The following is a 13,883-nucleotide window of genomic DNA, read 5'->3' as shown; positions in this document are numbered from 1 at the left end:
CATTGGTCTGGGCTGATGGAGCTTTAGGCCTGTTTGTTAGACAGGGTTCTTCAGAGAAACAGAAGCAATAGGAGATGGGAGAGGAACTTCATTAGGGCCATTGGTTCACAGGATCAGAGAAGTCTCACGATAGGCTGTCTGCAACTGGAGAACCAGAGAAGCCTCCTTAGGTTAGACTTGGTTTCCTGAATCCTATGTCTTGTTTAATCTGCATTTTTTTAAAAATAGGTAAGTGAGATGATGGACATGCTAATTAGCTTGATTTAATCATTCCTTCTCGTATACACGTATCACAGCATCACATTGTAACCCGTAAGTGTATACAATTATTACTTTTCAATCAAAAGTAACATTAATAATGCTTCCTTTCTTTCTTTTCTTTTTTTTTGAGACAGAGTCTTACTCTGTTGCCCAGGCTGGAGTGCAGTGGTGTGATTTCAGCTCACTGCAACATCTGCGTCCCAAGTTCAAGCAATTCTCTTGCCTCAGCCTCCCTATTAGATGGGCCCACAGGTACGTGCCACCATGCGTGGCTAATTTTTTGTATTTTTAGTAGGGACAGAGTTTTGCCGTGTTGCCCAGGCTGGTCTGGAACTCCTGAGCTCAGGCAATCTGCCTGCCTCGGCCTTGTTAAGTGCCAGGATTACAGGTGTGAGCCACTGCACCTGGCTAGTAATTCGTTTTATAAAGAAAACAATTCTGCATGTTTTAGAGCACATCATTGAGTAGCTTCCTAAGGACAGACACATGGGAGATGATGTTTTAAAGCCGTTTAATGCCTGAAGATGTTTTTATTCTACTCCTGCATGCTGACTGATAGCTTGTCTCAGTATCAAATTTGGGAATTTTAAAGGCATTGATTCATTATCCTCCAGCTTCTAGTGTCACTATTGATAAATTCAGTGCAATTGGGATACTGATCCTTTGTATTAGATGTCTACTCTTTTCTCTTGAAGATTTTAAACGTTCTCTTTGCCCTTCGTATTTCTAAATGCCATGATTCTTTCAGTTGGATGTTGTTTAACCTGAGGACTCATGTTCTTCATTTCTGGAAAGTTTTATCGTATTATTTCTTCGATATTTTCTCCCATTTGTTTTCTTGGTTCTCTCTTGCTAGAATACCTTTTTCTCAGGCATTAAGTCTTGGATTGATACTTTATCTTTTTCTTTCCTCTCTTTCCCATCTCTTTGTTATTTTGTGCATCTTTTCAGGAAATTTTTCCAACCTTATCTTTAAAAAAATTTTTTTTAATATTCTTGAAAAAAATTTTGTTTTGAGGCAGTCTGGCTCTGTCACCTAGGCTGCAGTGCAGTGGCCTGATCCCAGCTCACTGCAACCTCTGCCTCCTGAGTTCAAGTGATTCTCCTACCTTAGTCTCCCAAGTAGCTAGCATTATAGGCTTGTGCCACCACACTGGCTAATTTTTGTATGTTCGGTACAGATGACGTTTTGCCGTGCTTGTCAGGCTGGTCTGGTCTTGAACTCCTGGCCCCAAGTGATCCGCCTGCCTCAGCCTCCCAAAGTGCTGGGATTACAGGCATGAGCCACCGTGCCTCACCTCTTCAACATTATCTTAAAACCAACTGATTTTCTGTTACTGAAGTTAAAGGTTTATCTCTTTTACACTATCTTTCCAATATAGTTGTATCACTCTTTTGGTTAATATTGAATATTTAATTTATTAGAATTATGTAAATATTCTTTGCAGCTGAGCCATGTGGTATACTGCATATTTATTTCCTTTCTTTTACATCTTTTTACTTGTATTGCATTTTATATTTCCTGTCTTACATTTTAAATTTCCAAGTAATCTTTCCTGATCTCTGGACATTCCTTTTAATAGCTTTTTGTTCCTGTTTTAGGAATACAAAGGTATTATCTAATTTATTATCATTTAAAACAATTTTTTTAAGGCAAGGTCTCACTCTCTTACCCAGGCTGGAATGCAGGGGTGCAATCATAGCTCACTGCAGCCTCAATCTCCCCAGACTCAGGCGATCTTCTCACCTTGGCTTTCTGAGTAGCTGGGACTACAGGCATGCACAACCATGCCTGGCTAATGCTTTTTTTTGGTAGAGATGGGGTCTCACTGTGTTGCCCAGGCTGGTCGCTAACTCTTGGGTTCAAGTGGTCTGCCTGTCTCAGCCTCCCAAAGTGCTGAGATTACAGGTGTGGGCCACCACGCCTGGCCATATTAATTTTTAAAGTTTTAAAAAAATATTATTTTATGTACAGAGAGCTAGCATGGTTTCCGTCACTTGGTGGATGCCTTGGCTAATCCATTCAAGGAAGCTCACTTAGTCTGACTTAGTGAAACCTATTTCCTGTGCATACTGATGGAAACATTGGCAGCGCATATGGAGACCGTAATGACAAGAGCGAGAAGCCTGGCCGAATTTTTTTTGGTGACTCCAGGAGAGCTGCTGGTGACCCATCTTGCTTTTAGGAGTGCAACAAGGCAAAAAGTGAAAAGCTTTTTAACCACTCCCTGCACTGCCTCTGTCATCTCTGAATTCCTGTATGTTACGGTCTCTGTCATTCGCATTTGGAGGCTTTCCTTAAATACCTGCCGGTCTTTGTCCATTTGAATTTAACAGTGAGATAGGAAGTTGGAAGCTCTTTGTGTACATGCAGGGCCTGTGATTGGTTGGGCCTCACCTGAGAATTTTGCGGAAGGCCCATAGGTCTTTTCTTTTGAACGATTATTAGGTTGATGCAGAAGTAACTACGGTTTTTGCAGTTGAAAGTAATGGCAAAAACTGCGATTCCTTTTGCAACAATCTAATAGTTTTAGAGAAAAACCACTCAATCTTCTGAAACAGGCATATAAGTGTAGTGTTCTGATACCCAAGAGTCTCATCCTTCACTTTGCAGACTTTCATGTAACCCTTTGGTGTTCACGCAGCAGCACCCCGTCCTCCTCTGTGTCTGGTGTACCCCAGCTGCAGGCTGTCTGCAGATTCAAGCCTCCTTTTTTTTTTGAGATGGAGTCTTGCTCTGTCACCCAGACTGGAGTGCAGTGGCGTGATCTCCGCTCACTGCAACCTCCACCTCCCAGGGTCAGGTGATTCTCCTGCCTCAGCCTTTCGAGTAGCTGGGACCATAGGCCTTCTGTATGAGATGAAGCCTATGGCTACTGCTGGAGTTGGTGAGGGCAGCCACCTGGACTCATGGCCCAGGAGGGTGGGTCTGAGTGTCCCTATGGGAACTTGATGCCAGTCCCAACATTGACAGCCTCTGTGATGGAGCGTCTGGGGCTCCCAGTTCAGGAGCATTTCTGGGACCTGCCAGGCAGATGGGCTGTTTCTTACTGGCATCCCTGTCTGTCCCTTTTTTCCTGCTTTTCTCTGCACTTTACTGGCATCCCTGTCTGCGTTTTATGTTTGATTTTCCCTTTCAAGCCAGATTCTACCATCCATTTGCTCTTGTTTCCTTTGCCACTTTGTTGCACGTGTTTATAACTTGTTTTTGACTATAATTTTAAACTGACTTCAAGAAGAGTGGGGACGATTGCATGTGCCCAGTCTAATATGTGTGGCTTGCGTGCCCAGGAGTGCCCCTTCGCACTCGGTCCAGAAGCTTGGTGGTATGGCTTCTCTCTTCTTTTCCCTTCTTATTGGATTTTAGGTCTCTGGAATTCACCCTCACCACTCTGGATCCTGGCCTCCTGTGTGCTGGTGTGCTCCCTTAATCACTCAGTTAAGTGCTGTAGTTTCAGACTCACTATTACTTCTTTTCTTTTTTTTTTTGAGACCGAGTTTTGCTCTTACTGCTCAGGCTGCAGTGCAATGGCATGATCTCTGCTCACTGCAACCTCCACCTTCTGGGTTCAAGTGACTCTCCTGCCTCAGCCTCCCAAGTAGGGTTTGGGATTATGGGCATGTGCCATCACACCTGGCTAATTTATATTTTTAGTAGAGACGGGGTTTCTCCATGTTGGTCAGGCTGGTCTTGAACTCCCAACCTCAGGTGATCAGCCCCCCCTCGGCCTCTCAAAGTGTTGGGATTACAGGCATGAGCCACTGCGCCCAGCCAGACTCATTGTTAAACTCTTTAGCACTTAGGGTTGAGGGTGTTTCCTGCATTTAAATGTACCCTGTGGTTTTCATGATACTGGGCTGCCTGGTTTCCCAGCTGGGCCTCTCATGGCTTTTATAGTAAGTAACTCTTCCTTTTACCCCACGAAGGTTCTCCCTGGTGTTCCTCTTCCTCTCTGTACTTTACCTTTCATTACTACTGTCATCTGCAATCAGAGGAGTTACAAGATTGATTCCTAACGCGACCTCATGCCCGCCTTTCCCCACAGACCCTTCCTGGACTCCTACAGCTGTTGCACAGGACTGGTTATGAAATGACTGGTTCCGGGCCAATGGTTGCCTTACGTTCAAAGTCATGGGTCAGATGTCTCCGGCTTGGGAGGGTTGGAGGCACCATTCATAGAAGCGGGGAGCCAGGAGGAAGCGACAGCTTTGAAGAATGTGAGGGTTTGGGATGGTGTGTGATGATTTCTCATTTCAGCTTCCCAAACAGGGCCAGCCTTCTTCTGGAGCCTACCAAGGAAGTATATTTTGTGTGCAAAAATGATTTGGGTGACTACAAATAGAATGAAAGTTTAACGGCCTACTCAAGTGTGATGGATTATTTTAAGGTTTGTTGCAGCCTCGAATTCTGAGTTTTCAAAGTTTCTGGGGCTCTGGATTCTTGCTGCATCGATGCCTAGGTGGGAGTCATGTCCTACCCTTGGAGGATGTTAAATTGTTGCTTAAGAAAAAATATAAACCCAATATTGCTAAATTTTGTTTTTTTGTTTGGTTTTAGTTCAGGGTCTAGGTGTTACAGGGAGCTGAGGTCCGGGGGCCGGGGTGGTAGCTTAGCTGTAGCCCTATCCCCCAGGCACAGCAGGGAAGCGTGGAGGGAGCACCGGCTGGGGACAGTGCTGGAGACAAGCTTTGCCATCTCCCAGAAGTACCCAGCAGGGGCTCCTCGGATGGTCAGTCCACTAGGCCTGCAGTCGGACGGTGCTCTGTACTCTACAGACAGAGAACTGAGGCTCAGAGTAGAACCCAGGACCCGGGACTCTATCCAGCTGTTGCCCCAGCGCTGCCTTCTGGGGCTTCTCCTGTTTGCCCACCACCACCGTTTGCATTGCAAATTCAGCCCATGGGTGACATCTATGTGAGCACTATGGGATGGGGTGTTGTGGGGTGGTGGTGATCAGCTCGGGGCTGCTCCTGGGCCAGCACCCACCCTCGCCCCTACAGCCCTGGGATGCGGCGTGGTGGGGGTCTGCACACACACCCACGAGGGAAAATCCGCCCGGGACAGCTTTTGATCTCTTCAACATTGTCGGTAATCTGCACCCCGAAAACAAACCCTTGAAAGACGGAAAGATGTTAGTAATTTCTGGCCATATGTGCCTTCTTCCCTGCTCTCCCCACCTCAAATAAAGAAAGGGGGCCGAGTGGCAAGACAAGAAGTAAAGTCTAATGTGTAACACATTCCCATCGTCTGATTTCTCTTCCCTCGCTGCTCCCCCACCTATGTAAACTACATTCCTTTACACGGTCATGGCGAAGGAACATTAATTTTTGATTTGAGTTGTGGTTAAAGGCAACACAATCAGAAGAGTGAAATAGTTTCCACTGAAGCAATATAATTTCTAACCGAGTCGCGGTATGTATGGCAGGAGAGTGTGGTTTTGGGGTTAGGTGTGGGTTCTGATCCTGATTCTGTCTCTTACTAAAACGGTGGCCTCATGCTGCTGTTACTTAACCTGAGTCCTTCTCCTTGATTGTAATAAAGTACTATTGATGCCTTTTTTTTTTTTTTTTTTTTTAAAGAGACAGAGTTTCTCTCCTGTTGCCCAGGCTGGAGTGCAATGGCATGATCTCGGCCCACTGCTACCTCTGCCTCCCGGGTTCAAGTGATTCTCCTGCATCAGCCTTCTGAGTAGCTGGGATTGTGGGATTGCAGGGATGCGCCACCACGCCCAGCTAATTTTGTATTTTTAGTAGAGATGGGGTTTCTCCAGGCTGATCTCGAACTTGTTACCTCAGGTGATCCACATGCCTTGGCCTCCCAAAGTGCTGGGATTACAGGCATGAGCCACTGCGCCTGGCCTATTGATGCCTTCTTAAGATGGTTGTGGTGAGTATTAAATAAGAAGTCATAGATAGACTTATCAGATTCTCATCTGCAGAGCCCTGCACGTGGTGGGTACTGTATTACGATGGCTCACTTCTCTGCAGAAAAGAGGGCTTCCACCTTGTCACCTGGAGCATGCATTAATTTCTCCTGGTGATGTCCTTGTACTCTCTTACAGCAATGCTTGGTTCTAGCCTTAGACTTTGGGAAGGAGGTTGGCGCTTTTCTGACGACCTGAGGCCACATCTTGGAGAGTCTTGTGAAAGGAGCAGAATTATTCTTACTCTTTTGAAACTGTGCAGTGCTTTTTGCAGCCTTTCTTTGAGATGTGGTTTCTACCATTCCCACTGGCTCTGTTTTGCAGAGGGATGGCAGAGAGGGAGCCAGCCTGCCTTTCCCTAGGCCTGGGCAGTGAGAGTCTTCTTACTGGTCTCTCACTCCACCCCACTGAGAACTTTTCTCATTCAGTGAGCCACAGACTAGAGCAGGGGCAGCCTTTTCCCATGTGAACCCCCAGGTACAAGATTTGTGAGCCAGCCGTGGAAGCTGAACCAGGAGTGGGCCCGCTTGGGTGTGTCAGGGCGAGGCTGTGGGGGGATCTCAGCTGCTTTCCATGACGGCACTCCCACTTGCCAGTCTCCGCTGTGCTCTGTCCTCAGTAGGGGTGGGGTCCAGCCTAATTGGGAGACTGGGACGTGGCTGGTCCAGGCTGGGGGAGAGGTGTGAATAAGGCACTCACTTGGGAGAGCACTCCCATGTGTGCTGGGAAGCACGGAGTAGCCTGGGAGGGCAGTGCTCATTTTCAGCTGGAGAATTCTGCTCACTGGGGCCTCATTCCCATCCCCTCTGCCACCCTTGGGGTGAAACATTGCAGGCCTGGGGTCATAGTGGGCCTCAGCATAAGGAACTCTTACGGTAAGAAAGCAGAGGGAGACGGTCTGATTTACTGACTCTGACACATTCATGGAAGATTTCTTCCTAGCACTCTTTTCTCCTCTTCCATATTCTTGGGTTAGCCAAAGGAATGCCTTTCTAGTCAACTCACTATTAAGTAATAGGCCAGTCATGGCTCACACCTGTAATCCCAGCACTTTGGAAGGCCAAGGTAGGAGGATTGCTAGAGGCCAGAAGTTTGAGACCAGCTTGGACAACATAGCAAGACCCTGTCTCTATGAAAAATGAAAGTGAAAAAATTAGCTGGGCATGGTGGCATGCACCTGTAGTCCTGGCTGAGCCAGGAGAATCTCTTGAATCCAGGAATTCAAGGCTGCATCACTGCCCTCTAGCTTGGGCAACAGAGTGGGACCCTGTCTCTAATAAATAAAATAAAATATTACGTAATAACACTTTCACAAATGCAATTTCTCCTTTGCCAGAGACGTCTCTTTCAACCAGGAGGTACTCTTTTACCATTTTGTAAGTGAAGTCATTTTGAAACATAGGTGAAACTGGGAGGAGGGTCTGAGCTCCTCCCCCTGATTTTCTTGGTCCATTCAATCAGTACTCCAAGTTTGGGGTTCAGTCTAAAGAATTTTGGAAGCATAGAGTCAGCATGGATAACATGCAGATTAAAAGTGCCCATTTAGACATAGGTTTCAACTTATGATTAGTGACTTTAGGCAAGTCAACTTAACCCACTATGCCTCAGTTTTCTCATCAATTAGATGGGAAAATAATTATACCTTCCTTCCGGAGTTGTTGGATGAGGAAAGGCACGGGAAATACTTAGCTCATCCCCTGGCAGGTCACATGCTTTCACAATTGTTAGCCACTGTGATTGAGTTCAGGTTCAAGACTTTCCTCAGCGTGTGTGGGAGGAAGCCTTGCGTTATTAAAAAGAGGGGGCTTAGTAATTTTGTATTAAAAAGAATTCAGAGGATAGACAAATTATGTGGTGGCTGGCACCTAGAAAGTGATTTCCAGCTCCTTTGGGAATATCTGGGGCTGGCCAGTGTTATTGGGGAATTGATTGTACCAGCGACACCATGTGTTCAGTGTGCTTCGTTCATAGAGCGCGTCCACACTCATTTATCTTCATCAGTAGCCCCTGTGGAGTCATCACTACAGGATGTGACTCATGGGTTAAAACTGTTCATTCAGCATCCATTGGGAAAGAGGAAAGAGAAAGCAGAGTTGGTGGGTGGGCTGGTTGGGGGTTGAGAGGAGAAGCAGCCTGGGTACCATATTGGATTTGAAGAGAGCTCATCACCTGGATTTTTCAATTAGGGCTTCACCAGGACTTGCTCTAATCTGCTGGGATGTCAAAATAGATTTGGATTTTGTGTGGGTCTCCTCAGTTGGTAGGACAGTGGGGATTAGTGGTTGACTAGCAATGGACTGATATTAGCAGTACCTGCTGTCTTACTGCCATGGAGACCCGGTAGTAGAAACTGATTTTGCCCATGCTGTGGTTGGACGTTGATGTTTAATGCAGCAAGCATGACAACTTGAAACAATCTTGAACTTTCCCTTGCTGAGTGCACACACAGTTCTGCCTGTCATTTTATAGGACCCAACTTTCAAGGAATTGTAGGTCTTTCAATGTTAAAATACTAAACTGATAACTTGCTCTTAAAACCAAACAAAAAGAAACCCTCATGGCTCCGCATGGTGGCTCATGCCTGTCATCCCAACACTTTAGGAGGCTGAGGAGGGATGATTTATTGAGTCCAGGAGTTCTGGGCAACATAGTGAGACCCATCTCTTAAAAAAAAAATTAGGCAGGCGTGATGATGTGTGCCTGTCGCCCTCGCGACTTGTGAGGCTGAGGTGGGAGAATTGCTTGAGCCTGGGAGTTTGAGGCTGCAGGGAGCTGAGATCGAGACACTGCACTCAAGCCTGGGCAATAGAATGAGACCCTGCCTCCACAATGACATCAACAACAACAAAAAAACACTCAGGATTTTTTTTTCTCTGAATGCTGAGATCAATAGCATCAGATCATGTGGATTAAATTGGGTTATAGGACACTTTCTTCTCTTAAAGCAGTGCATGATATTCTGAGTCACTGGGTTTTTAAAGAGAGCAATGTGATTTAGTTTTGAAATTTATTTGAGGATCTTCTGGCACCAGTTGCCATTACAAAGATACCACTGGACACCACAGAATAGGGGGTGGAGGCAGCGGCAGAATGAGTACCTGAGACCTTGTTTTTTTTTTTTTTTTTGAGATGGAGTCTTACTCAGGCTGGAGTGCAGTGGTGCGATCTCGGCTCACTGCAGCATCCACCCCCCGGGTTCAAGCAATTCTCCTGCCTCAGCCTCCTGAGTAGCTGGGATTATGAGCACCCACCACCACGCCTGGCTAATTTTTGTATTTTTAGTAGAGACGGGGTTTCACCATGTAGGCCAGGCTGGTCTCGAACTCCTGACCTCAGGTGATCCACCCACCTTGGCCTCCCAGAGTGCTGGGATTACAGAACCTGGATTTTATGGATCAAACTGCCTCTTTCTTGACTTGTTACTTGCCTTTCAATTTTGTTCTCCACTTCAGCTGTACGCTTGCGTCATTGTTTTAGATGAAAAACTGTGTTCTACAGTAAACACTGGAGATTCCAGAAGACATGCGGGAGGGTGGCGGACACTGGGTTTGCTACTTGGGCGATGGGATTATTAGAAGCTCAAACCTCAGCATCGTGCAGTATACCCATGAAACCAACTCTGCATGTGTGTCCCTGAATCTAAAATTAAAAGAAAGTTTAAAAGAAGAAAGTGTAAGCAAAACAATAAAATAATAAAATGCAATCACTTGGAGGATCAAAAAAAAAAGCTGCGTTCTAAATGCTTTCTCTTCCCCCCTTCTGTCCTCTCCATCTCTAGCACTGAGGATGAAAATAAAAGAAGTGAAAAAAGAAAATGGTGACAAAAAGATTGTCCCCAAGAAGAAGAAGCCCCTGAAGTTGGGGCCCATCAAGAAGAAGGACCTGAAGAAGCTCGTGCTGTACCTGAAGAACGGGGCCGACTGTCCCTGCCACCAGCTGGACAACCTCAGCCACCACTTCCTCATCATGGGCCGTAAGGTGAAGAGCCAGTACCTGCTGACGGCCATCCACAAGTGGGACAAGAAAAACAAGGAGTTCAAAAACTTCATGAAGAAAATGAAAAACCACGAGTGCCCCACCTTTCAGTCGGTGTTTAAGTGATTCTCACGGGGGCGGGATGGGGAGGGAGCCTCAGGTTGGGGGGGCCCGGGGGACAGCGCCCCAGGAACCCGGTGGGTCACACACACGCACTGCGCCTGTCAGTAGTGGACATTGTAATCCAGTCGGCTTGTTCTTGCAGCATCCTGCTCCCTTCCCTCCATAGCCACGCTCCAGACCCCAGGGTAGCCACGGCCGGGTAAGGCAAGGGCCATTTAGATTAGGAAGGCTTTTAAGATCCACAAGGCAGAGCAGCAGCCACCACACAGGAGGAGGTGACAAACCATTGACACCAGCGACGCAGCCACTAAAGTACAAAAAGGGGGATTGGGCAGAAAGTGAAAACCAGCAGAACAAACTCTGTTTTGCAACTTGTTGGTGTTGATCTGCTGGCTGATCTATGCCTTTCAGCTAGAACATTCTAATAATTGGTAAGTCACGTTGATTTCAGGTCGAGTAGTTTCTTTCTGTCTGCTTTAGATGGAAACAGACCCATACCACACTTACAATTAAGGTCAAGCCCAGAAAGTGATGAGCGCAGGGAGGAAAAGTGCAAATCCATTACGTAATTGTGACAGCAAAGGGACCGGGGAGAGGCATCGCCGGCTCTGCCCACCGTCTTTCCTTGTGATTGTCTTTGGATCTGAATCAGCCAGTCTCAGATGCTCTGAAAGTTCAGTTTCTATGAGCCCAGGGCACAATCTCATCCCCCAGACATGTGGAGGGGCAGCCTGTGCCTGCCTTTGTGTCAGAAAAATGAAACCACAGTGAACCTGAGAGAGACGGCAATTTTTGGGCTGAGAAGGCAATGCCTGGTAGTTTTCAAAACACATAGTTAAAAAAGACACAAATGAAAAAATTTTTTAGAACAGTCCAGCAAATTGCTAGTCAGGGCGAATTGTGAAATTGGGTGAAAAGCTTAGGATTCTAATCTCATGTTTGTTCCTTTTCACATTTTTAAAAGAACAACGACAAACACCCACTGATTTTTCAAGGTTTTAAAAAAGTCTACATTGAGCATTTGAACACTGTGCTAGAACAAGCTCTCCTATCCGTCCCAGGCTGCTTTCCCGAAGAGCAGCTCTCCCCAGGCCTTTGCCAAGAGAGGCGGATTTCCCGGTGGCGCATGTGGCTCTCCTTCCTGAAGAGTCCGTGGTTGCCCTCGAACCTAAGGCCCCCAGGCAAAGCTCATAGTGCTTTCCCTTCTTTCCTTTCCAGTAAAGAAACAATCCTTTGAACTCGATTGCCTATAGATCAAAGAAATTTGGAACAGCCTGCCTGTCTGTCCCCCTGCACTTTTTACATATGTTTTTTTCACTTCTGCAGATGGAAAGGTGACAAGGGTGGGGTGTCCCCATCCAGGGAAAGAGTTTCAAAGACAAAACATCTCTGCAGCTTTTCCCAAGTGCCCTGAGATATTTCTCAAAGCCTTTATGTTTTATCAGCGATGTACATAAGCCAGTTCACTTCGACAAATTTACCCCTTGTCCAGTGTACAGGAAGCAGTTCTAAAAAAATTCATATTAATTTTCCCCCCAAAGCCGGATTCTTAATTCTCTGTAACTCTTTGAGGACCTTTGTGATTGTCCGTCTGGGCCAATGCTTATACCCAGTGAGGATGCTGCAGTGAGGCTGTAAAGTGGCCCCCTGTGGCCCTGGACTGACCTGGAGGAAGGGATGGTAGATTCTGTTAACTGTTGAAGATTCCAGTATGAAATCAGCATGCCCACCTAGTTACCTACCTGAGAGTTATCCTGATATAATTAACCTCTCACAATTAGTGATCCTATCCTTTTAATGATTTTTTGTGGGGTTCTCTCTGACCTTTCATCGTAAAGTGCTGGGGACCTTAAGTGATTTGCTTGTAATTTTGGATGATAAAAAAATGTGTATATATATTAGCTAATTAGAAATATTCTACTTTTCTGTTGTCATACAAATTCAGAGCAAGTTCCTGAGTGCATGGATCTGGGTCTTAGTTCTGGTTGATTTCACTCGCGTGTTTAGTGCTCGTATGTATCTGCCCATTTTGACAAAGTGCCTCATGCAACCAGGCCCTCTCTCTGCGGCAGAGTCCTTAGTGGAGGGGTTTATCTGGGATGTTAGCAATTACCACAGAGTATGGAAGGGCAGGTGACTGTGCTGTGTAGCTCTCTAAATGGGAATTCTCAGGTAGGAAGCGACAGCTTCAGAAAGAGCTCAAAATGAATTGGAAATGTGAATCACAGCTGTGGATTTTATCACCGCCTCAGAGACCTAGGACTTTGAGTTTCGTTAGTTACTTTAATGAAGATTTTAGACCCATAGCTGCTTTGTCTCTATCACATCAGCAATTTCAGAACCAAAAGGGAGGCTCTCTGTAGGCCCAGAGCTACACTATCACGAACCTTTGTTTTTCTCCATAAAGTATTTAACAAAACCAATGTGCAGACTCATCAGCCTGGTCATTGGTTTCCGAGAAGGACGTCTGCATGTGATTTGCCAATTATCACTAGGGCCGAGGTGGGATTTATAAAGCTTTACTATAATCATTCTGGATAGAGCCCTGGGAGGTCCTTGGCAGAACTCAGTTAAATCTTAGAAGAGTATTTGTAGTTATCTTAGAAGATAGCATGGGAGGTGAGGATTCCAAGAACATTTTATTTTTAAAATACACTTGGCTCTTGGTGCCTGTGGGTTAGCAGCAAGTTCTCCCCAGGGCAGAATTCAATCAGAGCCCCAGTTTGCATTTGGATGTATAAATTACAGCAACCCCATTTCCCAAACCTAAAATCTGTTTTTCTCATCAGACTCCGAGTAACCAGTTGCTGTGTCGTGGCTTCATAGATGCAGGAGGCTCAGGCAACTGTTTCGGGAGAGCGCCCTAGGCAGCCTGCAGGGAATAACGTACTGCCCATTCTGACCTGTCACCAGCAGATACGCAGGACACGGATGAAAGTCCCGTTTCCTCTGGTTTCTTTCTGTAGTACTCCTCTTTTAGAGCCTAAGTCTCTTACAAAAGCTTTGAATACTGTGAAAATGTTTTACATTCCATTTCACTTGTGTTGTTTTTTTTAACTGCATTTTACCAGATGTTTTGATGTTATCGCTTATGTTAGTAGTAATTCCCGTATGTGTTCATTTTATTTTCATGCTTTTCAGCCATGTATCAATATTCACTTGACTAAAATCACTCAATTAATCAACGATACTGTGAGCCGTGACTTTTTTTCCCCGGCCAGTCGTACGCTCCTCACCCTCTCCAGGGAAGCACACGCATCTTCTTCCTCTTGAGTTTCTTCAGTGATGCTTTCTGGTCCCAGTTCAACAGCTTGCAAATGGTAACTGGGTGTGGGTGGGCTGAAGGAGAACTTGGGAGGCACTGCAGGCTACCGGTGGCCCCCACACTCCCATTTACCATCTGCTCCTCGAAATAACTTCCAGAAGTGTTTCTCCTGGCTGTGTGTGTTTCAGATCAGAAAGAAGCTTAAATGCTTGCTCTACAAGAATGTAGCTTTCAGCCCTGCCTGAATTTCTTTTCCATGTTTCTCGTAGAAACATGCTCTTTCCCCTCCGGCTCAACTCAATGTTAGAATTACCAACTAGAATTGGAAAACTTGT

At 45.9% G+C, this 13,883-nt stretch overlaps 1 protein-coding gene across 2 annotated transcripts in view; it reads left to right on the top strand.

The window, feature by feature from the left end:
- SFRP1 (secreted frizzled related protein 1) overlaps nt 1-13,469 on the top strand; it is a 48,613-nt gene extending 35,144 nt beyond the window's left edge. The window contains exons 3-4 of one of the 2 annotated variants that reach the window (XM_064370001.1): nt 9,964-10,270; nt 13,073-13,469. In XM_064370001.1, coding sequence (XP_064226071.1) covers nt 9,964-10,270; nt 13,073-13,109 — 344 coding nt within the window. In that variant the 3' untranslated portion in view covers nt 13,110-13,469. Of the gene's footprint in view, nt 1-9,963 lie in introns of both variants that reach the window. The other variant, XM_064370002.1, reaches the window with a different exon arrangement.
- Nucleotides 13,470-13,883: the final 414 nt, after the last annotated feature.

Source organism: Aotus nancymaae, unplaced genomic scaffold (assembly GCF_030222135.1).
Source record: "Aotus nancymaae isolate 86718 unplaced genomic scaffold, 86718_ANA_hifiasm-v0.15.2.pri h1tg000097l, whole genome shotgun sequence".
In the NCBI taxonomy this organism is placed as follows: Eukaryota; Metazoa; Chordata; class Mammalia; order Primates; family Aotidae; genus Aotus; species Aotus nancymaae.
Note: the sequence above shows the minus strand (reverse complement) of the source record. Positions and strands in the feature narration are given on the sequence as shown.